The sequence below is a fragment of the Brachyhypopomus gauderio genome, unplaced genomic scaffold (assembly GCF_052324685.1).
Source record: "Brachyhypopomus gauderio isolate BG-103 unplaced genomic scaffold, BGAUD_0.2 sc72, whole genome shotgun sequence".
Lineage (NCBI taxonomy): Eukaryota > Metazoa > Chordata > Actinopteri > Gymnotiformes > Hypopomidae > Brachyhypopomus > Brachyhypopomus gauderio.
Genome location: NW_027506893.1, coordinates 840,279 through 867,201, shown reverse-complemented (window position 1 = coordinate 867,201; position 26,923 = coordinate 840,279). Strand labels below are relative to the sequence as shown.

The window sequence follows — 26,923 nt, the reverse complement described above, 5'->3', positions numbered from 1 at the left end:
GGTATGGGCACGTCTACAGAGAAAACCTGGACATCCCGAAGAGAAATCACAACAGCGGAAAAAGGCAATCAGTTCACATTCCACCGAGACCGACATGATGACAATACAACAGGGGTCGGCCTCGTCATTCTGATACCTATTCTGTGCATTTGCTGTTGACAGGTAATGTCACGTGTGCCACATTTCACGTTTCCCCTCACAGTACTTCAGTTTGGCAAGAACACCCTGCCATACAGGTCAACATATGCGCCTAAAACCCCTAAACACCACATTTCCACACCTGAATACATTTTATGAAAGTACCTTCAACATCCCTGATGTCTTATTGATTAAATGTACTTCAAATACTATTATTAAAATAATAATAATTTGTTGCCCATTGCAGTGAAGTTGCTCAGAAAAAAATAAAGTGAGTGTTGTGTTCAAGCAAGGATGCACACCCCCATGTTTCACTCCACAACGCTTACGCATGTACACTTTAACCCGAGCTCACCCCTCAAGAACACATCTTCACGTTTGTGACTATTAAAATGTATATTTTAATTTGCAAATAAAACCGAACTTATTGCAGTCAAACTGCATCAAATACAGAACACAAAAATCTTAACAGTTTCCTTTTTTTGAAGGACATATGAACTCTTGCATAAATTTATTTTTGTTGAAGAGTGTTTAAATTTATGAGTTAGCCTCTTCACAGTAACCAACAATAACATACTGTGGTTTGGGTTTTAACTGTATATTTTACTTAAACATTAATACTAACAAGTTAATTAAATAATAAATATACTGAACTGAGAATGTTAAGATTCATTAATGACACCTGGCTGTGGCTTCTGTTGGTTTATACTGATAGAGACTAATGTCTCCACGTAGATCTCCCGTGAGGAGAGTGTCAGGCCCCGCCCACCGTGCCAGTCGACACAGCTCTGTTACTCCACCTTCAAAGACACTGGCCACGCCTCTTCTGAGATCCCAGATGGCCAAATGGCCTGACTGGAAAACTCCCACAAGGTTTGACTGACAAACGTCACCATCTACTAACCTTGAGATGGAGAGAGAGAGAGAGAGAGAGAGAGAGAGAGAGATACATTTTCCCCATTGTTTACATTTTGCTTGGTTGTATCTACTTATTATTCTTTTAAAATATTAATTTATTCCTTCTGACTCCCCCAATCACAATACAACCCCATATATTACTGGCCAGCCAAGTATCCTATCACACGGCCCGGTGCTTAAAATGAGTAATATGGCTCTGTCACATTACTGCAGTCACCCAAGAAGCTGTCATGTGAGTGACTGCAGGGGGCGTGTCTCTCACCTCGCTGTGGGAGGAGCTGGGCTGCCGATGGAGTACAGTGGGAGGGCCTTGCCCGTGATTGGATTTGTGGCTATAAGAGTGAAGGAAGCAGATCCAATCCCCTTACGGCACACACTGGCACTCTGAAACAGCACACACAGCGCCCCCTAGGGGTGGCATACAACAAATACACCACACACATTTAAATACACCACACACATTTAAATACACCACACACGTTTAAAAACACCACACACGTTAGGACATTACTAGCATACTAGAGTAAAGAGTTGCAGGGTTGGTACAGTGTATTTGATGTATTTATTTATTTCATCCCTACCCTATAGGAATATCCCTTCAGACAGGTTGCCGTGGTCACAGTCTCAGCGAGCTGTATGGTTTGAAGCAGCTGACCTGATTTCATGTTCCTGAAATAAGAGACACGTTACAATTTCTGAACTAGTTTAACTGAAACGTTAACGGGAGAAACTTTTATTTCTGGTGTCTGGCGGAACAATTAAAAATTATAAAATATATATAAATATGTATGTAAATATATGTAAAAAAATATGCAGACCAAGATTGCAGTATAAAAGTTCATCAAATCACTACTAGAGATGCAGGACATACAGGTTATCAGACCTTTTGTATTTTAGATTCATATTAAAATGGATTCAACGCGTATTTTTTCATAAATCTACAAACAATATCTTAGTGGAAAAAACAACAGGTTTTTGTTAAAAAAATGTTAATATTCTGTTTGCATAAGTATTTAGACCCTTCATAAGTATCACCTTTGGGAAATGTTCACGTTTGGGATGGAAAGTGCCTCTCTACAGGTGCTCTGTTGGGTTCAGGGCTGAGCTCTGGCTGGGCCAGTCCAAGACTGTTTTTTGTCAGTTTTTATAGTTTTCCCAAGGCCACTCCTGTGTTTTCTTAGCAGGATACTTCCAGATCTGGGAATTGTGGCTAAATAGTTCAACTGTATCGTCAGACCAGAGGATCTTTCTTCTTATGGTCCGAGAAAGAATTTACTTTTGGTAAATTCTAAGTAGGCTCTAACATGAGTTTTGACGAGTAATGACTTCTGTCTGGCCACTCTACCACAAATAACTGACTGGTGGAGTGTTGCACTGATGGTTGTCCTTCTGTAGGGTTCTTACATGTTCCAACTGTGGATCTCAAAGTGTCCACCTTCATGGTCACGAGTCCAAGCAAGTCCCCATGTCCCTGATTACACAGTCTGTCTTCATATGTAGGAAGAATGTGTCTTACATTTGAGAATGATGGACACTGTTCTTGTCCAGGGGTGGGTTTCCCGAAACGTTCGCTAAGTACTTCGTAACCTCGTATGATACGTATGAGGTTAAGAAGTACTTAGCGCTAAGAACGTTTCGGGAAACTCACCCCAGGTCGGTACCCAGGCACCATACAAGTGAGCCTCTCGACTTACGGCTTCATGTTCCACTCTGACATACACCATCGTGTTGGAGACCTTAGGCAGGTGTGTGCTTCTGATCATTATGTCCAATCAATTCATTTAGGCCCAGTATGACTCCCATTACGTTGCAGGATAATTGGTCAGATCAAAGGAGCTCTACAAGTTCTTCTGCAGCCCGCTAATTTAAGGACAGGTTCTATATAAAGGTCCAGTCAGCTGGACAGAAGCTAGCACAGCACCTTCTCCTACAAGACTTAGAACATCTCTCACCATATGAGGACGGTCCTGCAATTAGTCCAGCCAATCAGAGCGTCCTTCTCCCCTTCCACAGCTGCCAGACTCCGAATGCTCTGATTGGTAGAGACCAGAGGGCGAGTTCCTGCTACCCTGCAGAGGAGAGTGTGAGAGTAATGGTGAAGGTATGTTAGTAGTTCCCTTTTAAACAGGGTTCATACACTTTTTTGACAACTAATTTCCATGACTTTTCCATGACTTTTCCATGACTTTCAGACAAATTTCAATGACTGTACATTCTCTAAACATATGTGTAGACACGAAAAATAAGAAAAAATCCAGGCTAAAATTCCACAGTATATCATCAATTAATGAAAAGACACATGGTTTAATTGAAAAAATAAACATTTACCGTATTTTCAATATCAATATAAGCCGCATCTAAGTTTTTTTAATGGAAAATTTTGTAGCTATAAGCCGTATCCGGGCTAAAAGCCGGTGAGTTCCCTTTTACCGACGGGTCTGGTTAACGACGGACGGAGTTACGACCGACTTTTCTTAATTTCGCGCGGTGCGTGGAGGTGCAGTGGCAGCACAGTGGAGTGTAGTGGAGTGGTGTGTACGATAAGCTGAAGCAGCGCAGCCTCCACCGCAGCCCATCTCGACAACGCGGTCGCTCTTTCTCTAAAAGTAACGTTGTCTCTAACCCCAACGTTAACCAGTTGGTTAACCACACAGTGCACATTTTGCATGCCCCGTGTCATTGTCTTTCTCAAGCCATAGCTTGTATTTGTCCAACTGAAGCAGCCATAGTTGAATCGGCATTTACCAGCATTACGCAGATTTACACGTCATCAAAGTACAATCTACAGCTCCGCTTGGAGTCCAACGTTAACGCAGCGAACTAACCTGTGAAGTTACGTTAGTGGTCCGCACAAAGAAAAAACATGGCTATATTATATATGTTTATTTTTTCTTCCGGTTATCGGAACGACATATATTTATTGTGTCAAGCAAATTTCCATGACTTTTCCAAAACATTTGAGTATTTTTAGTTTTTCCAAAACTTATCCAGGCCTGGAAATTGCTATTTTCAAATTCCATAACTTTTCCAGGTTTTTCATGACCGTACGAACCCTGTTTAAATGTACTTGTCTGTAGTGAGAAAAAGTACATAATACAGCTTTAACAGTAATCTCCTGGATTCACGATAACAGCCAACATGAACATTGACAGCTGTAGTATTTATATTACAAAAGGTTTTATGGCAATTAAAGATTTTCTATAAAAGCCTAAAGATTAAGAAACTCTAAAAAAATTTGTTATTTAATGTTAATTATGTTAATTATGTTGATTAGATGAATGCAAAGATGGGGCAGCAATTGATGGATACTATCTGTGGTTGCTGGGCAACACGGGAGTTAGCCACACTTAGCAGCTTTGGGAAAAACACTGGACGAACACTGTTTACCTGTGTATCTGTGTGTGTGTGTGTGTGTGTGTGTGTGTGTGTGTGTGTGTGTGTGTGTGTGTGTGTGTGTGTGAGTGCGTGTATGTGTGTGTGTATCTGCGCATGTGTGTATCTGTGTGTGTCTCTGTGTGTGTGTGTGTGTGTGTCTGTGTGTGTGTATCTGTGAGTGCGTGTGCGTGTGTGTTTATTTAGTTTTACCTGCCATCCTGACTGAGTGTGAACACAGTGGTTTTCTTCTGGGTTCCAGGAGCAGGGCAGCACACCACTCTACAGTCAGACACGGCTAGCACTGCCTGGCAGGCACCTTTACACACCTCCACCTGAGAGAACTGCCCATCCACACCAGGGCAGCACAGAATCCTGCATGAACACCACCCAAAACAATCCTGCATGAACACCACCCAAAACAATCCTGCATGAACACCACCCAAAACAATCCTGCATGAACACCACCCAAACACACACAGGCAGGCACTGTGAAATGATACGTGTACTGCCACACTTCTGAGTGAAAAGACTTTACATTTACATTTTGGTAACTTCAGGTCAATCGACAGGTGTGGCTGTATAAATGCAGCAGGTAGTTTTCGAGAGCTTCTCTCAGGGTTGAGATCATATATGTGTACCTCGCCTCTGTGATGTGCCTCGCCTCTGTGATGTCCAGACTCCCCAACGACACACAAAGCAATCCAGCTGAATCTGGAACCTCTTGAAGGGAAATGACTCTCTAGACGTACATGTTTACATTAAAGTCACACAGTGCTGCACACACTCTTAATGTGAGTAACACATCATGACATGCAGGTATCACAACAGTACATAAAACGTATATTGTTAATTTAAGCTGAAACTTTTCCTCACCCAAAATGGTGACACGAAACATAAAATTACAATACATATTGTGCCATTTTTGTGAATATATACGCATGAAATAATCAAAACAGGTTTGACAACAGCTATATTCTATTACTATATCAGCGGTATGATATGCATGACATGACTGTGAACTTCAGATAAATTACTACATCACAGTATATCAATAATACATTCATCATGCTATTAATGTATTATCATTATTGTTATACTGCTCATTATGTGTTTTAATTATATAATGTATTATTACTATTGTTATTATTATTGTTATTATCATTACTGTTATTACTATTATTGAGTGTGAGTGGATTTACCTGTGTAAATGTCCAAGTGTGTAAAAGATTCCACTGCTCAACTCCCATCTTCTGAGCCCAAACACACACACACCCCTCACCAGCCACACACACACACCACCCCTCAGATGGCCGTCGAACCAAACACACACCTAACACACACCCTGCCTCCAGTGCCTGAAGAGGAAGGCAAACACACAACTTTACACACGTTTATGCAACATCCTTAGAGTAACAGAATCAAGATGGCAAACAAGCCGTACTGAATCCTAGAGCATGCAGCTGATATTTTACAGTGCATGCAGTGAGTGGCAGTGCTGGCAGTGCCACTGACCCACTAGATATGGGTGAACATTGGAATTACAGCTATTACAGTTTGAAGAGATTCAATCCAAACTGGAAAAATTGCAAATAATCAAAACAAAATATTTTTACTTTGAAACTATGAGTCTTCTCAAGTGATCCATGGGAATGGACTCTGCAACGCATGGTTTCTGTGAGCTGCTTCTGGGGAGCAGACAACCCCTCAGCTGACTGGATGTCCAGGTTAGGACGGTTCCTCATGGCCTCAGGTGACTCACTGTCCATGTGAGGAGGGGTATTCGAGGCTTCAGGTAATTTATTATCTAAGTGAGGAGGGTTCTTCATGGCCTCAGGTGATTGGATGTCCATGTGAGGAGGGGTATTCATGACATCAGATAATTGATTGTCTAGGTGAGGAGGCTTCCTCATGGCCTCAGGTGATTGGTTGTCTAGGTGAGGACAGTTAGTCATGACTTTAGGTGATTGGATGTCTAAGTGAGGAAGCTTCCTAATGGCCTCAGGTGATTGGATGTCTAGGTGAGGAGGCTTCCTCATGGCCTCAGGTGACTGGATGATCAGGTGAGGATGGGTCTCTATGGCCTCGGGTGACTGGATGTCCAGGTGAGGAAGGTTCCTCATGGGCTCAGGTGATTTGTTGTCTAGGTGAGGAGGGCTCTTCTTAGTCTCAGGGGATTGGTCATCTAGGGGAGGAGGGTTCTTTGTGGCTTCAGGTGACTGGATGTCCAGGTGAGAAGGGTTCCTCATGCCCTCAGGTGATTGGATGTCCAGGTGAGGAAGGTTCCTCATATCCTCAGGTGATTGGTTGTCTAGGTGAGGAGGGTTTTTCTTAGCCTCAGGTGATTGGTCATCTAGGGGAGGGAGATTCTTTGTGGCTTCAGGTGACTGGATGTCCAGTTGAGGAGGGTTCTTGATGGGTTCCAGAGAGTGTTTCACATCTGTCTGAGTGGGCTCAGCCCTTTCAGAAGCTAACTCAGCACCATCATCTTCTCTCTGGTGGCCTGGGGCACCTGACACAACTCCTGGCTTACAGTGCAGTGTGTTACTACCACCATCAATATCTGTGGCCAGAGAACATGGTGGAGATGTGGTTTTGAGGTGTTTCTGGCCACCAGGGTTGGGTACAGCTTGTTGATAAGACTCACTCATTATTTGGGGACGAATGTCATGTTCAGAAATGTTTAGAACCATACTCCCAGATTGAGTGATGTCTTGCGGAAGATACTCCACCAGAAGAATGTCCTCCGAGTGATGGTCTTTTTCACAAGGACCAACCTCTGACGTGTCCTGGGCCTGCCTCCCAGTTTCTTTTCTCGGGTTGGGGCTCTCGATCGCCACCATCCCGGGTGCCATAACTGGGAGAGGCTCCGGCTCAACTGGCTGGGGAGAACACTGACTGGAGGGAGATGAGTGTGAAGAAGGGGTCGAAGGGTGAGGGGTGATACCCACAGAAGGGAGAGAAGAGTCTGGACCATGCTGTGAACGTGACGTCAGGGGGAAGCTGAGGGCAGGTACCACAGGGGACAAGTAGCCCTCATCCATCAGCCTGCCATCTTCATTGGTCTGACATATTTTTGGCTCCATCTGAAATATGGGTGGTTCACCAACATCTTGGCCAGTTCCCTGGTCCAAAACCTCGTTGCTACGGTTCACAGGTGTTAGCATGTCTGCCGCACATGGGGTCTGTGAATCAGGTAACTCTGTTGCAGGTGTCTCTGACTGATTCCCATCAGTGGCACATTTATGTAACTGTTCAGTGTTGCTTAACTGTACATGATCCTCTCGTCCTTGATCTTCTTCATGTCCTATTTTGATGGCTACAGTCTGAGCAGCAGTCTTAGAATGTAATTGGTTTGCAGGCTCTGTGAGTTCTTCTGATTGGTCGGTGTTCTGCGTCTCCACCTGCAGCTGGTTGGCGGGAATCAGCTGGCTCAGAGGAAGGCTGTTTTCCAAGGAAGCACTGGGTGGCAAGGGCTCTGGAATGAAACATTCCCTCTCCGGGGGCTGAACTTCCAAATGGTCGCCATCGATACGGCTCCTAATGTCATAGTGACTGATACCAGGGCAACTGTTGCCATGACATGCATCAAAGGCTGTCTGATGTGGGACCAGAGGTTTCACACCCGCGCAGGACAGACGGAGTCGCTCCAGCTTCAGCTGGCCAAACACGTCGTCCGGCAGGTGGAAGTCCTGGAGGTCAAAGGCTGCTAGCAGATGGCCGAGTTTCTGAACATCCTTCTTCCTCAAAGCTTGAGCAAGGGAAGCTATCGAAGGCAGGGGAGGTGTGCAGTCTGAGAAGAAAACAGACATTCGTACCTTTACACATACATTAAAGAGGTTTTGGTGTATATATGACGTTCAAAGGTTTAAAAACACACTGTGAAATTGAGCTTTTGAAATTTTTGATATGAAAAGACTTTTGATTTTGAAAGAATCGTAAAGCTAAATTACAGGTTGGATGTATTTTCCACACAGCAAATATTAACAGATTTTTAGTAGTGATATAAGCCTTCTTTTATGCAGTATAAAACATTGTGTTAAACATCAGATCTCACCGTTCGCACTTGATGGCATCTGAGAATGGGACAGAGCTCCTTCTGCTTGGCCACACCTTTTCCTGAAGATTGGGTACACTTCAGAATCAGGCAAGCTCTTACAGTCCAGGTAACGCTGAGAATCTGAAAGATGTTTGAAGTGTTCTGCAACCAGTTGCTCGGTACGTAAGGCTGGCCCAGGTAACTGGACTGCTGCAGACTGAGTCTGTGGGAGGGGCTCCACTGGGAGGGAAGACTGTGATTGGAGGAGGCATTCAGGTTGAGAGGCTGACTCTAGCTCTTCAACAGAGTCACACTGTGTGGGCGGCTCCATTTGGGAACTTCCTGCTAGGCATAATGCTTGTGACCTTGTGGCCCGTGTTCGCCGGCTTCCTCTCCGGCCTCTACGACCACGCCTTGTGCTTCTGGGCTGGTCAAGTGGTCGGTTGCTCGGCTGGGGGGATTCTGAGGTCATGTGACCTCCTCTTTGGCTCTGCGGTAGGCCTGACCTTCGTCTGCCCCGCCCCTTTGACAGCTGGCTGTGAATGATTGCGTTGAGATCCACGGAGCTGTGAGCTGCAGTCATACGCCTGGTGGTACGAATGTAATACTCCACTGGAAAAGGCAAACCGTCAACTAACGTGCAGGAATCTAGAAAGCTCCTGTTTCCAGAGGAGCATGAGACACCAACACCAACTGTTTCTTCCACGACTGACTGTAAATGGGTGAGCTGACACAGTCCCTCCCTTGGTTGGTTAAAGATAACAGCTGATTGGCTGGACTTTGTCTGCATTAATAACTGGTCAGTGAGAGATGAGCTTGACAATGAGGTGCTGCCTGCTAATTGGACAGCAGGAGAGATCTTGACTTCCAACTGGTCACTTGGAAAGATTTCTGCAGCTGATTGGCTCTCTGAAAATCCCCCTTTCTGACGAGCTTTCTGTTCTTCTGCACTTCTCTGGTGATCCACTGCAGTGTTTCTTTCACTTAAACCATCCCTCAAGACCGTCTCCTCTCCCACCTCCCCACCGCCCTCTTTCTCTCGCCATCCTTTCTGGTTCTTTGCCTCGTCACTCTGCCCTGAGGCATTATCTCTGTTTTCTTTCTCTTCAACACACTCCACCTCCAAGCTGCAATCCTGCCCTTCAGCCTGCTCACCAACCGTTTCCTGTCCTGACGTCTGGTCACGTCCCGACGTCTCGTCATGTCCTGACGTCTTGTCATGTCCCGACATCTCGTCACGTCCCGACGTCTCATCACGTCCTGACGTCTTGTCATGTCCCGACATCTTGTCACATCCCAACGTCTCGTCACGTCCTGACGTCTTGTCATGTCCCGACGTCTCGTCACGTCCCGACGTCTCGTCACGTCCCGACGTCTCGTCACGTCCTGACGTCTCATCACGTCCCAATGTCTCATCACGTCCTGATGTCTCGTCATTCTCCACTCCCTCTCTCACTCTCTCTCGGTTGTCTTCGGTGTCGGACTCCCTCTCCCTGGTCTGCAGACGCAGACGGCTGCGTTTAGAGCGCAGGCGGTGGGCGGGGCTGTGGCTGCCTGTGGGGCTGGAGCAAGGAGACACGTCCACCCCCTCAGAGAGGAGGAACTGAACCTGGGGAACCTTCTTAGCTGAGGGAGAACCAGACAGGTGTCAGAAAGTTTAATCTTTATATAGTCGATGAAGTGCATTTCACAATATTGAGGCATTAAATTGATTTCATACTGAATTGAAAATGAATGTCAGAAATATCACGTTTCATGTGAACCTGTGCTCTCAGAGGTATTATTCAGAATAACAATTGTTATGAATTATTTAAGCGGTATTTTAGTGTGTTCCTATCCCCCATTTTAAAGTATAATATTATAATACTAGAATTTGTTTACATTTTGTTTACATTATGCTTTAAAGCATTTTTATATTTGCAAATAATTCGTAACGGGGGCTGAATTAATCTGATCTGACTGAGGTTGATGAGGTCACTCACCGGTTTCCAAGAGCGGGGTTTGATTAACCGACACATCCGAGTTGGACACAGCGGAGCAGGCTTGGCTCTGGTCGGAGCTGCCGGACACGGTGACCTCTAGCAGCTGGTTCTGTCCAGAGATTTTATTGTGCACGTAGCGACGTACAGCCTCGCGCCGCTCTGCACGCTGCACAAACACGTGTTCAGACAGATCAAGGTCAGGGACTCGAGTCTTGGGCTGTATGGGTCTGCTGTATGGGTCAGCCACAGCCCGCCCAGGTGCGGCTCACCTGTAGTCTCAGTGCCGTCCTCTCATACTCCCTCTGCAGGAGCACCAGGCGCCTCTTCAGCTTTAAGGGAAATAGTGACGTTCGTTCATGCACAAGAAACCAACACAATATGCACAAGATATATGTATATAACGACTTGTCCAGCAACCGTATAGTGTGTATACATGTGTTGAAATACTGCAAACCCGCAGTGTAGATGGATGCGTGACTGATGTGACATTATCACAACCTAGGTGAGCGATACTTAATGCCATGAAGACTTACTATCTCTTTATCTTCTCCCGTGAACCTCTCCTCTGACATTATGACAAGATCACCTGTAATTCACATAAATTCAGTTTCAGCTTGCACGGTACTGGGCACCTGTGTGTCTTAGAAACGTCGTAATGAAGGTCATTGTGGAAATATTTAGCAAAAAACATATAACTGCTTTACCTAGTGAGAGTCCTGACCATATATCGTGACAGAAATGTCAGCTATTTGGTCGCAGATCCGAATAATGTTCGTAACAGAATTGCAGACGAACTCTTTGGTCTCTACTCGGATAACCACAACAAATCTCCCGCGAGTTTAGCCAGCAGGCAAGAGTAATAGATACCAGATGACAGAATATAGATTTATATAATACTTTGTTCCTTGTCTTTTTAAAAGTTATTTCCTTTTGTACCTGCGTCAGTCTATATTTGTATTAGGCGCATGTGTAGTATATGTAGTATTATTCGGTATAAAACGTTGGATCATTGTCGTCAAACATGTGAAACCAAATGAAAATGAACGATGTTTCGTTACTCATGCCGTGATGCCTTATATGTGATTTTTACTCGCATAGTTGGTGAAACTCGGTGGAGATAATCCTCCTTCTGTCATTCTTTTAAGATGAAGTGGATATTCATATCTTAGGTGAAGTTTTCTGAAGTAAAGTTTTCTGAAGCAGCACTAGTTCCAAAGCGAGTAGCTGTAAATCTGTGTAGTACCACTAGGGGGCGTTAAATCAGCCTTCTCCACCAAACACACCACGTTCAGCCTGTTGAATTAGTGCGGTACAGATACAAGTTTACAGCTGCTGCAGTGGTTGGTGCAGCCTGCAACACAGTCATCACCCTGCCCACAACACACTGTTTAGTAAGATACAATTACAACATTTGGCAGATGGTCTTATCTAGAGCAACTTGCATATTTATGCAGGATAATGCATATATACATGTGCTCCCTGGGAACTGAACTCATGACCTCAGGATTACTACAACACTGCCCTACTTTCTGTCATGGCAGCTAACACGAGCTTCTGGTTGGCAACAGTGAGGATCAGGTCGAACAGACATGCCATATTTGTGAGCAAAGACCCATTATAATGTCCAGTCCTCCACAGTAAAAGTCCAGACCCCTGATTCATCATACAGTCTTCACATGCAGTTTTATACTGTTAGCATAGAGGTTGCTCCCCAGTACTAATTTCACTGCTGTCTGTTCCCAACTTTAATTACTGCACCGTGGTCTTGTTGTCCCACTGCGTAATGTGTTTTCCACACTGGAGTCATGGCCATGTGCCTGTGATGTGTTTCCACCCGCTCATCACCCAGTGCATTCTTATCAGTTTTCCAGGAGGAAACTGGGAACCTGCAGCTCTGACTGGTTTCCTCTCATTGTATGACAATTGCTGCAGAAAGCAACTTACAGTTCCACGCAGTGTGGCGCCATATTGTAACAATATAACAATATAATGTAAGACAATATAATATAACAACTAAGTTCAATGCAGACATCTTATTGGAATCCGAGCTGAATATTACACATATCCTTTAATTCTGGCTAAACAGATGTCACGTTGGGGTGTGTGGCATGTTCATGGTCATGTGTACATTCAATAAAATATCCTTGCAGGTTGGTTCTTATCTAGCCAAAGACCATAAAGCCTGTTTGTCATATTATGTTGACAACTGTCTTGTCCACTAGTTAAAAAAAAGGATGAGCACTCATAATTAAATTATGGAAACGCACCTGCTTAAAATGGCATAATGGGTCCATTACATAGCATATTTTAAATTTGCTCTTAAATTACAATGTGACTAGTATTGACAACCATGTGGCCTTGGGCTTTTTTTTTTGTTATTTCTGGACTATAAATGCAGCATTTACTGTGGTTAAACTAGTATATCACTTTGAGCAAGACAGTAATGATTATGAATCACTTGATGAAAAATTAACATGCTTTTTAAACATCTCTGCGCATATTTAATGAATAGGCACCCATTCGTTTGTGAGTGCACAGAGCCATCTGGTTTAAACCAGAAGTGTGTGTGTGTGTGTGTGTGTGTGTGTGTGTGTCTGTGTGTGTGTGCGCAGGTCAGGTAATATCACTAATGTCACACGTCGTATCGCAGTCAAACAAAAAAAGCACGTCGTAATCGCACAGGTCACACTTGCGTCCTGTACTGTACTATGGCAAGAGCGAGACTGTGCTGAACGGAGAGCTGTTGCTAAATCAGCGTGTGTGCTTAAGGGCTGATAGTAAGGGTCTGGTGAAGTCAGCAGGTGCTGGGGGTTAGTAAAGGCAGGAAACCTGACCTGGGATCAGTCAGAGGGTGGAATGGCTGGAGGAGCCAATGGAGAAGAATCCTGTGACTGATGGGGAATCTTCTCCAGATGACTCTCAATTGTAATGAGCATTACCCAAACCACATGCCCCCCCCCAATCATTTCTGCTCATACCACTGATATGGTGTGTTGGGCTGGGTGGTGTGAGCAGGGAAACCCCCCCAAGCTGAAAAGAAGTCTAATGATGTGAAGATAATTTCTCTAACACGTTTAGGTGTTTATCCACTTATATTTAACCACTAATTATTGTAATAGTTGCAAATCTGAATTATGTGAATGTTTATTTAAATTTCATGATGCTGTCTGTAGGCTAGCTAGTTACATATACTAGCAAACTGTGTTAAATGTACTGGTGTTAGTCACTGTATATACAGTACTACTATTAATAATAATAGTAATCATCATCATCATCGTTGTCAGCGTCATCGTCATCATCATCATAATCATCATCATCAATTACACAAGATATTTCAAGTCTAAAATTTCTTTTCACACTTTTCAAACATCTTTAATTTTTCCAAAAACATTACCCACAAGTCAAAATAAACCAAAAGTGAAGTGTGAAAATGCAGAATAAATACTCCACACACCACTGAGTATTGGAGCACATGCGTCTGCTGACCTCCACACACCACTGAGTATTGGAGCACATGAGTCTGCTGACCTCCACACACCATTGAGTATTGGAGCACATGCGTCTGCTGACCTCCACACACCACTGAGTATTGGAGCACATGCGTCTGCTGACCTCCACACACCACTGAGTATTGGAGCACATGCGTCTGCTGACCTCCACACACCACTGAGTATTGGAGCACATGAGTCTGCTGACCTCCACACACCTTGTGTCTTCCTCCTCCTGTTCAGGCCACAGCAGGTGGAGGGTCGATGTAGCAGTTCAGGACAAGCTCTTTCATATCCATGTACACTCCCAGTAATTAAAACTAAAATCAGCTGGCGAATGACCTTATCTTCAACTTACACGTATTGAATTTGTGCAAGTACCTTTGCATATTCATGGCAGAGAAACGTGTCTCCTCCCAGAGACTTCCACTGACCTCCCAATGGCTCTCAGTTATGAGGAACCACCAGAAAGAAGTTCAGAGAGTCTTTCCACGCGAGCAGACATTTGCAGAAGATGCCGGATGCCGTTGATGGCGGTGACGTTTGTGTAGGTAGTAAGGGTACAAACGTTTTTTTTTATTATGTCATGGCGCTGACTTTGTTGTTATGGAAAAGGTGTGTGCGGGCACACTGTAAGGACATCTCACCCGTACATTAATCCATGAGGATTAACCGAGGACAGGTCATCTCGGCTGTTGTACCGCCAAAGGCTTCCTGTCACATAACCAGCCGTGAGTCACATATTAATGCTCTCGCCCACAAACGCATTAACCGCTGCCCTTAAATATATTAACTCCGTACACATGCATACTGCATCCGAGATTATCCACGCACTGCGTGGGGTTTGACCCGTAACACGATGAGAACAAATGGTTATAAACGTGTTGTCTGCATAAAACGGGTTTCACAAGCCAACAATTGAACTGATTGTCATGTTCCCATGTCAGAGATGGAGTGCAAACAGTACAAATGTTGCAAGAGGGTTTTTAGTGCACACACCACGTTCCCCTGATGATGAAACATGCAGGGATCCACATCAATCTGTGCACCTTCAGCAATAATAAAAATCTCGGATAAAATAATTTATAGTGTTATTCTCTGACAGCTCAGCCAATCAGCATGCAGTAGGCTATAACCCTCGACGAAAGCGCGCTCTTGTAAAAGATAAACAGAGCCAAATTAGGTTAGCTGTGCCGAGAGCGTCCACTCATATGGAAGAGGCTGGGCTGAGCTTACTTCATGTTGCCATGCCTACTCTTGGGTGCATTTTTAAATATTAATTAATCTGAAAAACTAATGGACTCCCTGCTGATGGGATGGGAGGAGAAAACAACAGTTGTGCTTCTTGGCACCAAGAGCAGATAAGGTCATTTGAAAAGAGGAAAATAAGGAGCAGCAGACCGCATGCTAAGGTCACGGTGGACTTCTGAGCCAGAACTGCTTGTGAAAACCTCCAGATCACCTGGGTGCTGGAAACGGGTCAAACTGGTCTGTACTTACCTACTAAACACTCAGACGTTGATTCATCGGTCATTCAAAGACCAAAGTGGTGATGATGTTGACATTAAAATCTCACAGCCCTTAGCATTCGTTCTGCCAATGATTTGAGTTTAAATTAATTTATGCCCTGTAGTTGTTTGTTTGTTTTGGGGGTGTGGCGTTCCTGGATTATAGACCTTATTGTGTACATTTTCCATATATATATATATTCATGTGCAATGACATTCCAGTAGTCCGTGTTTGATTTGCCAGCACTCTGCGAGGTCTTTACTGGATGAAGTCTTATCTCTTATTTCTTTTTTTGTTTTGCTTAATTGGGAGAGTTTTAGCATCTACTTTTCCTTTTTTTGAAATGTAAAGTTACATTTCAGGTAGATCTTTGACTTCATCGGGCACTTCATAACGCTGAAATCACCTGGATTGGCTGAGAACTGTGTCACTGTATTAGCTGCATTGCACAATATTTAATTGTTAATTTTTGGTACCTTCTCTTGGGTCCTGTAAGTGTAGTTTCCGGTCAACTGTGGCCTTTGAGACATGCCTGTGGGAAAATTACAGGGGAAATTCTTTATCAGTGTCAGAAATATTTTTTTCCAGTTTTGTGCCATTGAACTGGGTGAATGTCCACACTGTAATTCAAAATTAGTTAATCTGACATGGCTCAGAATGATTTTTTTATGCAAAGCAATTCAGTAATTTAACCAATAACAACAAAAGTGAACTTTGCGGATGACCACGATTGAGGGATTAAAAATGACCTGAAACGAGATGAAAACGCAGTGACTTTAACCCATAAGGTCATAACAGCTGTACACACTGACCACTTTCTTCTTCGCAAGAGTGTTGTTTTTGTTTACACAAAGAGCGCCACAAAAATAAAAGCAACTGCAGTCGTGTCGCGTTGGCGGAGCTCGTGCGCTCGGCGTTACAGCATCGGGAATGCGTTCGCATCAAGCGCGCGCCACTGTTTCACCGCGCTCTGCACCCGCGTGCGAAACTCGTGCGCTCTTAAAGCCTGGTTTAAGACTGTCTGCAGGAGAGAGTACCGGACACAGTTACACGTGTTTCTGCTAGATTGAGAACCATAGAAAAATAGCCACCCAACATGCGTCCTGCGGTCAGAAACAGACCGTTGATTAATGTTGGAGGGTGACCAACACTAGTTATGGTGTCTGGTATTAGATACGCTCTAAATGTACACATGAAATAGGCTTCCAATAAAGTGGGTCATCATTTCATATAACTAGGTCGATCTGACCCTGTGATGTGCACTAGGTAAAATGCAGTAAGTCATTTAAAGCACCTTTTCAATATCAGTGTGCGTTGCATATACGTGCACGCATGCATGTCTGATAAAGTTAAAATCTATGACGAAATAAATAGGTTGTGTCATGATATTAAATGGGGAGATACTGTATTCGTAAGGACCTTCTTCAAAAGGCTATACTGTCAAGATTTATTCAGCATTAATTCACATAATAGGCTTGTTCACACATAAGCTTAATAATTAACTTGCATGGGTGCTCGCGGCGCACAGAAACTGTTTGCCAAACCGCAAATGCAATAATCTCTATCTGAGCTCTCGGAGTCTAGGGCGTCACCTGTTATTGGTCAGTCCTGCCCACGCTGGAGCTGCTCGGCTAATATAAGGTCGCGTTCGCTTGCAACCCACGACAGTCCAGTAACTTACGGAGTTATAGTTGGACGGACGATTCTTTCAAGCTCTTGAATGATCAAGACCACCTGTAGACCATCTGCTGTTTAAGTGAAGAGAACGCATCTCCTCAAGAAAGAAACATCTTAAGACATCTCGTTTCTCCGATGATGTCTCTGTCGGTACAGGAGCAGCGGACCGTGCGCTTTGTCTTCTTGGGCGCCGCCGGTGTGGGTAAAACTGCCCTGATCAGTCGGTTCCTGCACGATCGGTTCGACTTTAAATACACGCGCACCGTGGAGGAGCTGCACGCGCTTGAGTACGACACGGACGGCGTGCGAATCCGCGTGGAGGTTTTGGACACGAGCGGCAGCTACGCCTTCCCGGCGATGCGCGCTCTGTGCATCCGCACCGCGGACGCGTTCGCCCTCGTGTACACAGCCGAGGAGCGAGACTCGCTGGAGGAGGTGCAGCGGCTGCGAGACGAGGTTCTGGAGATCAAGGGGGAGACGTTCACGGGTATCACAGTGGTGGAGAACAAGGCCGACCTGGAGAGCAGGAGTCGCCTGGCCTCCGCGGATGTGATGCGCACGGTGGAGGAGGAATGGGGAGCGGGGTTCGTGGAGACGTCCGCCCGCACCGGCGAGAACGTGGTCGCGGTGTTTCGGGACTTGCTCGAACAGGTGAAGTTGCCGAGCCGCGTAAGTCCGGCGCTGCGCAGACGCAGACAAATGATGACAAGGGACACTAGCGGGACACGAGAGAAACCTCCAATGAAGAAACACAACAGCTGTGCCATCTCTTGAAGTACGCGTGGCCTAAATGACAGGTCAAGACACAGTTAATGTGTTTTATGCATCATACTGATGCTGTCCTCAAGAGGACCACGGACTCGTGCTTTGGCAGTTTATGGGCCAAACCACATTGTAAGCTGAAACTGTTATGAAAAAAATCATGACTGAACGAATGTGTGAGTGAACTGTTCTGTGCATGACGTGACAATCTCTTTACATTAATAAATGTATTGCATCTCAGTCGTGGTGTGGTTGTCCCTTAATCTTAATGACCTTCCATAGAGTAGAACCCCTGACCAGCACTGTAATTTAGGTTACGCACACAGAACTAAAAGATATAATGCATCCAAAACTTAGTATTTAGTGTTTATTATGAATGAGAACTATCAGGACCAGCTAGAATCATACAAATTAAATTATTCTAATTGTCCTCTTGCATTATTTATACCATGTTAATTCCAGCTAGTAGAACAGTCACTGCAACCAATCATCTAATGACACAATTTATGTTACTTTTCTTTTCTTTTTCTTTTCAGTATCTTTCACTTGATTTGAATCAAAAATGGTTGTTGTGTATTAGAAATGCTGTCATTCATCCTAAAACACACAGTCATGAACTGTGGAAGCACAAGTTCTTTGAGGGGTATGCTGGGGTCGTCTCTCACTTCACCCACTACAAATGACATCCCTTCACCTCAGGTTAAAAAGTGAAATATATGTCATTAAATGTTATTCCATTCTTCTCCATGTTTTGCAAACATTGAGCTAATAGTGATTTAGTTAATTTATGGGGGTGGATGTACGAGACACAGAGAATGACATTCTTTGAACCTCAGTTATGAACATCACAGAGAATTAGAGGAACAGCACGGTTTGCATGATCTAAATTCTGTGTCCATAAATGTAACCTATACAAATCAAACAATCACCACTTAATGACATTTATTTTCAATATTAGTAAATTTAGAAATGCCCCCTTACCACCAACACCCCCCCCCCCCACACACACACACATCCCCAAATGTTCTGCATTAACATGTGACAATCATACGCTCCTTTAATCAAGGTTTTTCCCCCTCAAAATTTAAGGACAGTCCTGCAAGCATTCATCATCCAGAAACAATAACATACAGATAATCACATTTTATTGTAAAGTTTACATCTATCCAATCGAGCTGGTCGTTTCCCACGTGGCACAGGTGTTTGTGTTGTGAACGCTGGGACGGTATAATGTGGCTCCTGAGGACCGCACGTCATGTCTGTGTGTTATGCACAAATGGAGCTCTTTCCCATTCAGCCTGAGCAGCCCGTCTTTCCTCTTGCACTAAAATTACCCTGCTGCTATGGCAACCCACTCCACGGCCTATTCCACGGGTGTTTTGGAGAAAACGTGAGTGCATTTACATCTAAACAACAACAACAACACCACGAGAGGTAGCTGGAAGAAGTCGTGAGCAGAAAAGGGATAAAAGTCATGCTAAAATAGCTAGCGTGATAAAATAGGTACCATTATCATTAAGAAGTCCTTCATGTTATAAAGACTCCTTTAACACGATGTGGCTTCATCCTTCTTCAGCTTCATCACCTTGTGTCCTTTTGTCATGGAACCCAATCGTGATGCTCTTTAGTACTTGTAAACATGAATAATAACTATTGTACCTGACTAACTAACACAGGGCCAAATATATATAGTCAATTTTGTTGTGATAAAAGTCTTATACAACACAACTAGGGCAATAACTACTAAAAAATCTGCTAAATAAAAGCCTGTATGCAAAGTGTATATGTGTATATATGAACTTGACTGACCTGCACAGAGTCCTGACCTCAACCCGATAGAACACCTTTGGGATGAATTCAAGACTGAGAGCCAGGTCTTTTCGTCCAACATCAGTATACGACATGCACTTCATAAACACACTCCTAAACCTTGTGGACAGCCTTCCCAGAAGAGTTGAAGCTGTTCTATCTGCTATATATATATATATGTGTGTGTGTGTGTGTGTGTGTATGTGTCAGGGGTCCTTCATCAACTGTGTTGATGTGCTTAAATAGGAGGAACCAGTTTATATATGTAAATGTATTGTTTAAATTTATATAATGTAATTTATAAATGGTCATGGTCTGGTGGTGGTTAGGGAACTGGTTTTGTTTTGTTGTGGGTTTGACTGGGGGGTTGTGGGTTTGATTTCCAGGCCTTAGGCCATTACATAAGTGTCTTCCAGCAAGGCACTTAACCCCAACTGCTCCCTGGGCTCTGGACTAGGGCAGCCCACTGCTCTAGGTGAAAAACAAAAATGGCAAGTTCTTTATATATAGAGAGAATATTACTCTCTGACGTTTGAGACACCTCTTACCTTCTTAAACACAAAACAAAACAGGAGAGAGAGAGAGAGAGAGAGAGAGAGAGGATACATTAGAGAGATGTCCTAATATTAATAGTAATACATAAACAGTGTAGCACACAATTTCCAAAGAAACAGGACATTTCGGACGGTGGATTTTCAGCTCAGGAGTTTAGTCAAATTAATTATCATCCATAGAATCCAGCATTAAACGATCCTAAGAAAACTAATATAACTACTATTTGAGTAACTAAACTTAAACCACTGCGTATTCATTAACTTATTACAGAGCACAGAAATAAAAAAGTTCGAAGCTAGCCGTTTTGTTTGTCCTTTTAAATCACCTCTTTAATTCGTCTGGAATGTGAATAAAGTTTTTTTTCCCCAAAGTTGCGTGTTTCCGTCCCATGGTGCTTTGCAGAATTCAAACTGCGGGAGCCAATCAGAGGCGCCGCCAACGATCGAGTCACGATTTAAAATGTAGCGGAGATCAGTGGCGTCAGAGCGGATCAGCAGGCGGACGGCGCGCGGGGACACCACCGACCTAATCAATATTTTTTATTATTGTACGCTTAGTTTTTCTTACTTTCGTGAAAGGTATCGGATAACATCCGCTCCAGGCTGTTTGGATTTTTTTAAAAACACCACAAATTTCGTTTTTATTTGAACTTCGCGTGCATGATTCAGTCGAAACGGATTCGAGTGGATCCCTCTGTGCACTAAACGCGTTTGAACTGCTGCGTTTTAATATTTAATCAACTTTAATTTTACTTTAGTTTTTTAAAATCTGTATTTGTAAAATAAGTAAACTTTGCCAGGATGAGCGCTGGAATGGCGAAGGCGGCGAAGCCTTCATCTCACGTGGATCCCAAGTCGGCGCCGCTGAAGGAGATCCCGGAGATCCTGGTGGATCCCCGCACCATGAAGCGCTACGTGCGGGGCCGCTTCCTCGGGAAAGGCGGCTTCGCCAAGTGCTACGAGATCACGGACGCGGACACGAAGGAGGTGTTCGCCGGGAAAGTCGTCCCGAAGTCTCTGCTGATGAAGCCGCACCAGAAGGAGAAGATGAGCACGGAGATCGCCATCCACAAGAGCCTGGACGACCCGCACGTCGTGGGCTTCCGCGGCTTCTTCGAGGACGACGACTTCGTCTTCGTGGTGCTGGAGATCTGCCGGAGACGGGTAGGACGGTTGTGTGTTTGTTAATCAAACTTTCTTGGCCAGGCCGGCTCCCCTGCCCGTTTAAAGGCCCGGCCAACGGTCGAGCTCCCCCGGCACAGTTGGAGCCGCCTGGCGGCCGTTTGGGTGCCAGTTGACGGCGACTCCTGCAGTTTCACGGGGGTTTTAAAAGTTGAAATCTCGGTGAGATGTATCGCCATGTTTATTTCAAAGTAATTAAACACCGGTTATACCGAGTTTTAGTTTCAGTCCCGAGTTTTTCGCCGGTTTCCGCCGACCGTCCGTAATCAGGTGGATTTAAATGTGAGGATGTGACGTCAGGTCACCAGCTCACCAGAATTATTGATTTTTGTTCAAATTGAACTTTTTCGAAATTGGTAGTAGAAATGCTTCAGGCAGTTAAAGTTTAGATTAACATTAATCACCATGAAAACAATTAAATGCTGTTTTATCTCGCAGGCGTTTCTTATGCAGCACAAAGAACGCCAGTTTCCCCAATAACTTCTCAACTGTGTGAAAACCCCACGCTCCAGTGTCCGACTCTGTGTTGTGGATGTGCTGTTGATGTGACTTCAGTGTTTGCATTTGTGTTTCTGCTCCCAGTCCCTTCTAGAGCTGCACAAACGGAGGAAGGCCGTTACGGAGCCCGAGGCGAGATACTTCATGCGCCAGACCATCCAGGGTGTCCACTATCTGCATAATAATCGTGTCATTCACCGTGATCTCAAACTTGGCAACCTGTTCCTCAACGATGACATGGAGGTGAAGATTGGTAAGCAAGACGTAACAATTTACACATTTTACAACACACACACACTTTGGCTTAGTTGTTTCTTACAGTTTTCTTCTGTTTTTAGGCGACTTTGGCTTGGCCACAAAGATCGAGTTTGACGGAGAGAGAAAGAAGACACTATGTGGAACCCCAAACTACATCGCCCCTGAGGTGTTGTGTAAAAAAGGCCACAGTTTTGAAGTGGATATCTGGTCACTGGGTTGTATTCTGTAAGTTCATGTCTGAGACTGTTTATCACAGAGTTTAGATGAGTGTGAGCCACTGTGGGTGTGTGCAAAATCTGATTAGAGTCCTCTCAGGGGATCTGGTTACCTGCTCTGTATGCTGATCATACAAAATATTTGTTTGTGTTATGGTTCTTTGAGATGCTCTCGGATTAAGTACTGGGTGCGCATATAGCTAATATGTGTGTAAAGGTCTGTGGTAACTCTGTTTTTGTTCTATAGGTACACCTTGCTCGTCGGTAAACCTCCATTCGAGACTTCCTGCCTGAAGGAGACTTATGTTCGCATCAAAAAGAATGAATACGTTATCCCCAGGGTTGGTAATGCCTACTCTTTAGAACCACATGACTTAGTTCAAGGTTGTGAGCCACAGAGCATATACCAGTTTTAGCTACAGTGAGTATTGTTTGAGAACTTTGTTGATTTGTTTGTTTATTGCTGTTCCGTATAACAGTATTTGTCCTAAAGTACAACAGAAGGAATGCTGTACCCAAACATTCAGCAATTGTTTCTGGAATATTCTTTATTACTCCACCTGTTCCTGTCGGTCCTTTTTGAGTTCACCCAAACACCAACATGCTTGCTTTCTGTCCATCCAGCACATTAACCCAGTTGCGTCATCCCTGATTCGCCGGATGCTACATGCCGACCCCACTCTCAGACCCTCCGTAGCCGACCTGCTCACAGACGAGTTCTTCACCTCTGGTTATGTGCCCCTGAGACTGCCGACTTCCTGCCTTACTGTGTCGCCCAGGTTCTCCATTGCCCCCTCCAGCTTCGACCCTGCCCTACACCGTAGGCCTCTCACTGCATTAAATAAAGGTGCATACCTAGCAAATTATTACACGCGCGTGTACTGATCTGAAACCAATTAGGGTGTAGGTTGAAGGTGTATAGTGTATATATTTTCGAGTTTGTAGTTGAGCGTGTTTTCTTTGGTCACAGAAACAGACAGTCCCATTGAGAAAGCGGCAAAAGCAGAGGACCAACAGAAAGAGGAGTTTCAAAGGTCAGAGGTCAACCCTTGCTTCATATAATTTAAGCTACTAGCCCTGCTGTTTGAGTTTGGTTAAATACCTGCTGCTAATACAGGCTTGAATGATCCTGCAGGGAAGCACTCGAACAGTCCGATTGCCACCTTAATGAAATGCTCCAGCAACTCACCAGCGTCATTGCAGCTCGACCGTCGGAGAAAGACGTGAGAAGACAAGGTGAGGAGTCCATCGTGGTGTATGCATGATCCTTGTATAAGTACCGCAAGGGTGGATTTTGGGGATGATCCAGGGTCATATGTCATGTGTCTTGTGATGCTGCTTGTAGAATTTTGATGTAGTACACCAAGTGTAGATCTATGATCACTTAAATCTCCTAAGCACTTAAATGATCACTTATGATCTAAACTTATCATTAGGAAACTGTTTGATTCGTAGTCATCTGGATTTCACCACTGTTTTTAGAATTAGCCAGGAGGAACTATTTTACGTATCTTACGCAAGTGGAATATAGACAATAAAAATAATACACCAGACATTGTTTTAGATTTTTGTGAATTTTTACATTTAAATATAATGTGTAACATTTACATTTGATGTCATTCTTCCAGCCTCTTCAGCTAGCCATTTAAAAAATATGCATTGACAAATGTTTAACAGATGAAGCTGAGGACCCAGCCTGCATCCCCATCTTCTGGATCAGCAAATGGGTCGATTACTCTGACAAATACGGCCTTGGTAACTTGTCCTTCACGCTTACATGTGTATACGCTTTAAAGATTTAAAGATTACCGCTGCCTCTGTGCTGTGTTCAAAAACTCCCTCATCTCCCCTCCACAGGTTACCAGCTGTGTGACAACAGTGTGGGGGTTCTGTTCAACGACTCTACCCGTTTGATCATGTACGATGACGGAGACAGCCTGCAGTACATTGACCGCAACGCGGCGGAGTCCTACCTCAGCGTGCGCTCCTACCCCGCCTCGCTCTCTAAAAAGGTCGGTGTGTTTCAGGAACTCATAGGCTCCGCCCATCTTTTGAAAGTGGTGGGTGGGGCTACACGTTGCAGATTTGGTCATGTCTTGACACGCTTCCTTTCTGCTGCCCCCCCACACAGATCACTCTGCTGAAGTATTTCAGGAACTACATGAGTGAGCACTTGTTGAAGGCCGGGGCCAATATAACGCCACGCGACGGCGACGACCTCACCCGCCTGCCCTACCTACGCCACTGGTTCCGCACAAAGAGTGCCATCGTGCTCCACCTCAGCAATGGCACCGTGCAGATCAACTTCTTCCAGGTCGGTGTCACTGACCCCCTTCGTGGGTCTGAGCAGGGTTTGCATTAGTGCTACTCTATTTTCAGGGTTCAAGTCCCCGTGGTCTGAGCCTAGCCACAAAATGTCCCTCTAGCATGGCCAGAGGAAATGCTGACATTTTGCTGACTTGACGCTGGTCAAAAACATTCGGTTTTCAGTCACAACGAACCACCAATAGAATCGCATATATCTATAATGGTAGTTCTCAAATATAATTGTAAGAAATCAGCAAGACTTAATAGTTCTCGTAGCATGGCTGAATATTTTACATAGAAATACTCAAGTGGACCTCTTGAGTAAATAAGGACACATTATTTTTACTGCTTCATTTCTTTGAGTTTCTTTTTAACCTTGTTCATTCTCTCGTGATCCAGGACCACACAAAGTTGATCCTGTGTCCCCTGATGGGCGCGGTGACCTACATCAACGAGAAGCGTGAGTTCTGCACCTACAGGATGAGCCTGATCGAGGAGCACGGCTGCTGTAAGGAGCTGGCCAGCCGTCTGCGCTACGCCCGCAGCATGGTGGAGAAGCTGCTGTCCTGCAAAGGCACCACCTCCGCCGTCCCGACCTCCGCCCGCTAGACGGGCGGGTCCTGCGGCTAACCGGTTAGATCGCGTGATGGCCGACAGCCAATCAGGCATCACCCTGTTCTTGGCTGAGTCGAGCAGCTGTTTTTAAGGTGACGGAGCCCATGCACTTAGTCGCCCTACTGGTTTTGTGGTGTTTACTACTTCCTGCCTTTATCTCGTGGGTGGGGAAGAACTTAATGTGATTCATACTCTCTGTGCAGCATCATGTACATACGTTTGTGTGTCGTCGTCGTCCCCCCCCCCCCCCCCTTTCCTCACACATTTTATTTTCTGGACTGTTCCTTACTTTTGTCTGTCCTTTTGTATAAAAGCTTTAGTCATAAAGATATCGACTGGTTAATGAGATTTTATTATACTTACCAAATTCAAATGAATAAAGATCTCTTCGTTTTGTTGAAATGTGGTTCCATCCAGCTTGGAGATTGATCCAGATACTAATGTAAGGTTTAGAGGTATCGAAGCCATTTGTTTTGATGATCTGATACAAACATGGTTCACAATTCAATACAAGTACTTTAAAATCAACATAAAATATGTAGTCAGTACACATGGACATTGGCCAAAGCTGTTGGGTGCCATCAAAGCTACTGATCTTCCGGCATGGGTTTCAATCGCACCCCCCACCCCCCACCAACAACTGAAAATTGACCATTTGAAACCTAATTGAGTACTTCAGCTGATCAGTCCTCATTTTACATACTTAATACAATAATACACATGCCCAGAGCTGTGTAACAGTTGTCATGAATGTGCAGATGCAGGAGAAATTAAGAGTCAGAAATAAGCACGCTTTATATCGGACATGCCACGTCAAGAGTCACTTTATTTTTTTAATTGCTGTCAAAATAATTGTAATGCATAAATTCAGAGTAATATAATGGCAGAGAACTTGTGTACTGTTGTGAACTCCTACCAATGTATAAGCAAATGCTTGTGAAGGCTTTGGTTTTAGGGGTATTTGCTTAGTGTTTTAAGTTATGCAGAACTGTAAGACTTAAAAAAAAAAAAAAAAAAAAAGTACTTTGGAAGTTGAACAGCTGTAAACCAAGGTAAGTGTGTTTCTCTTTGTAGAAAAAAGTAGCTTTAGTATTTAAAGACAAGTTGTAAAATTTCACACTTGCGTTATGCTGTAAACCGTGAAGGAAAGCATGGCTCCAGTGCGTGGCCAGATAAAACCTTGTAAAGGCTAATGTGAGCTTACAGTTTAGACAGTTCAGCAGTTCCCCAGTCCTGCATGATGCTAGCTCCATGTCTGTCTTGTGTGTTCATGTGTATAAATATTTTACAGTGGGGTTTTTCATTTTGCAATACCACCTTTAAAAAGTACACAAATCTCCATCAGAAAGGCATTAGATGGCATAATATGGCATGGAATTTCTCAATGCAAATTGTTTCCAAAAATTAAACCAAAAGACTATATTCCTGCTATTTACACTAGAGGAAACGTTGCATTATCTTGGGAAAAAAAGGCTAATTTCTTTTTTCTTAAAAAGATAAAAACATACAAAAAGGATTTCAGTGAACGGATTCAAAACCTGTTTCTTAAAATACACAATCAAAACACCCTGCTTTAGTGATGACATTTAATGGCACATTT

General features: G+C 44.1%; 4 protein-coding genes across 4 annotated transcripts; 2 read left to right on the top strand and 2 right to left on the bottom strand.

Annotated features, from left to right (window-relative positions):
• Positions 1 to 532: 532 nt before the first annotated feature.
• On the bottom strand, positions 533 to 5,806 carry LOC143491185 (partner and localizer of BRCA2-like). The gene is made up of 7 exons (XM_076989979.1): positions 5,631 to 5,806; positions 5,088 to 5,170; positions 4,642 to 4,803; positions 3,009 to 3,125; positions 1,638 to 1,725; positions 1,319 to 1,464; positions 533 to 1,042 (listed from the first exon to the last, which is right to left on the bottom strand). Exons 1-7 carry the CDS (start codon positions 5,676 to 5,678, stop codon positions 811 to 813), a joined length of 876 nt encoding a protein of 291 aa, XP_076846094.1. The 5' UTR covers positions 5,679 to 5,806; the 3' UTR covers positions 533 to 810.
• Positions 5,807 to 5,978: 172 nt separating this feature from the next.
• Positions 5,979 to 17,705, bottom strand: LOC143491192 (uncharacterized). The gene is made up of 7 exons (XM_076989985.1): positions 17,640 to 17,705; positions 15,923 to 15,978; positions 10,983 to 11,035; positions 10,719 to 10,778; positions 10,450 to 10,615; positions 8,486 to 10,093; positions 5,979 to 8,221 (listed from the first exon to the last, which is right to left on the bottom strand). The coding sequence occupies exons 3-7, from the start codon at positions 11,019 to 11,021 to the stop codon at positions 5,979 to 5,981; spliced, it is 4,116 nt and encodes a 1,371-aa protein (XP_076846100.1). The 5' UTR covers positions 11,022 to 11,035; positions 15,923 to 15,978; positions 17,640 to 17,705.
• On the top strand, positions 17,212 to 18,085 carry rasd3 (RASD family member 3). The gene has a single exon (XM_076989980.1). It carries the CDS (start codon positions 17,259 to 17,261, stop codon positions 17,895 to 17,897), a length of 639 nt encoding a protein of 212 aa, XP_076846095.1. The 5' UTR covers positions 17,212 to 17,258; the 3' UTR covers positions 17,898 to 18,085.
• A 2,629-nt stretch (positions 18,086 to 20,714) lies between these two features.
• On the top strand, positions 20,715 to 25,828 carry plk1 (polo-like kinase 1 (Drosophila)). The gene is made up of 11 exons (XM_076990044.1): positions 20,715 to 21,412; positions 22,013 to 22,181; positions 22,267 to 22,411; positions 22,649 to 22,742; positions 23,026 to 23,248; positions 23,372 to 23,435; positions 23,537 to 23,637; positions 24,079 to 24,156; positions 24,259 to 24,413; positions 24,533 to 24,715; positions 25,108 to 25,828. The coding sequence occupies exons 1-11, from the start codon at positions 21,050 to 21,052 to the stop codon at positions 25,315 to 25,317; spliced, it is 1,785 nt and encodes a 594-aa protein (XP_076846159.1). The 5' UTR covers positions 20,715 to 21,049; the 3' UTR covers positions 25,318 to 25,828.
• The last annotated feature ends 1,095 nt before the right edge of the window (positions 25,829 to 26,923 follow it).

Coding starts and splice junctions, on each gene's coding strand:
- rasd3 (XM_076989980.1), top strand. CDS start 17,259: ATGATGTCTCTGTCGGTACAGGAGCAGCGGACCGTGCGCTTTGTCTTC.
- plk1 (XM_076990044.1), top strand. CDS start 21,050: ATGAGCGCTGGAATGGCGAAGGCGGCGAAGCCTTCATCTCACGTGGAT. Junction 23,638..24,078: donor GAAAGACGTGAGAAGACAAG/GTGAGGAGTCCA, acceptor AATGTTTAACAG/ATGAAGCTGAGGACCCAGCC. Junction 24,716..25,107: donor TGCAGATCAACTTCTTCCAG/GTCGGTGTCACT, acceptor CTCGTGATCCAG/GACCACACAAAGTTGATCCT.
- LOC143491185 (XM_076989979.1), bottom strand. CDS start 5,678: ATGGGAGTTGAGCAGTGGAATCTTTTACACACTTGGACATTTACACAG. Junction 5,171..5,630: donor ACACTTGGACATTTACACAG/GTAAATCCACTC, acceptor ATGTACGTCTAG/AGAGTCATTTCCCTTCAAGA. Junction 1,043..1,318: donor CCAGCTCCTCCCACAGCGAG/GTGAGAGACACG, acceptor CTCCATCTCAAG/GTTAGTAGATGGTGACGTTT.
- LOC143491192 (XM_076989985.1), bottom strand. CDS start 11,021: ATGTCAGAGGAGAGGTTCACGGGAGAAGATAAAGAGATA. Junction 10,616..10,718: donor GGACGGCACTGAGACTACAG/GTGAGCCGCACC, acceptor GTGTTTGTGCAG/CGTGCAGAGCGGCGCGAGGC. Junction 8,222..8,485: donor GATGCCATCAAGTGCGAACG/GTGAGATCTGAT, acceptor TTTTCTTCTCAG/ACTGCACACCTCCCCTGCCT.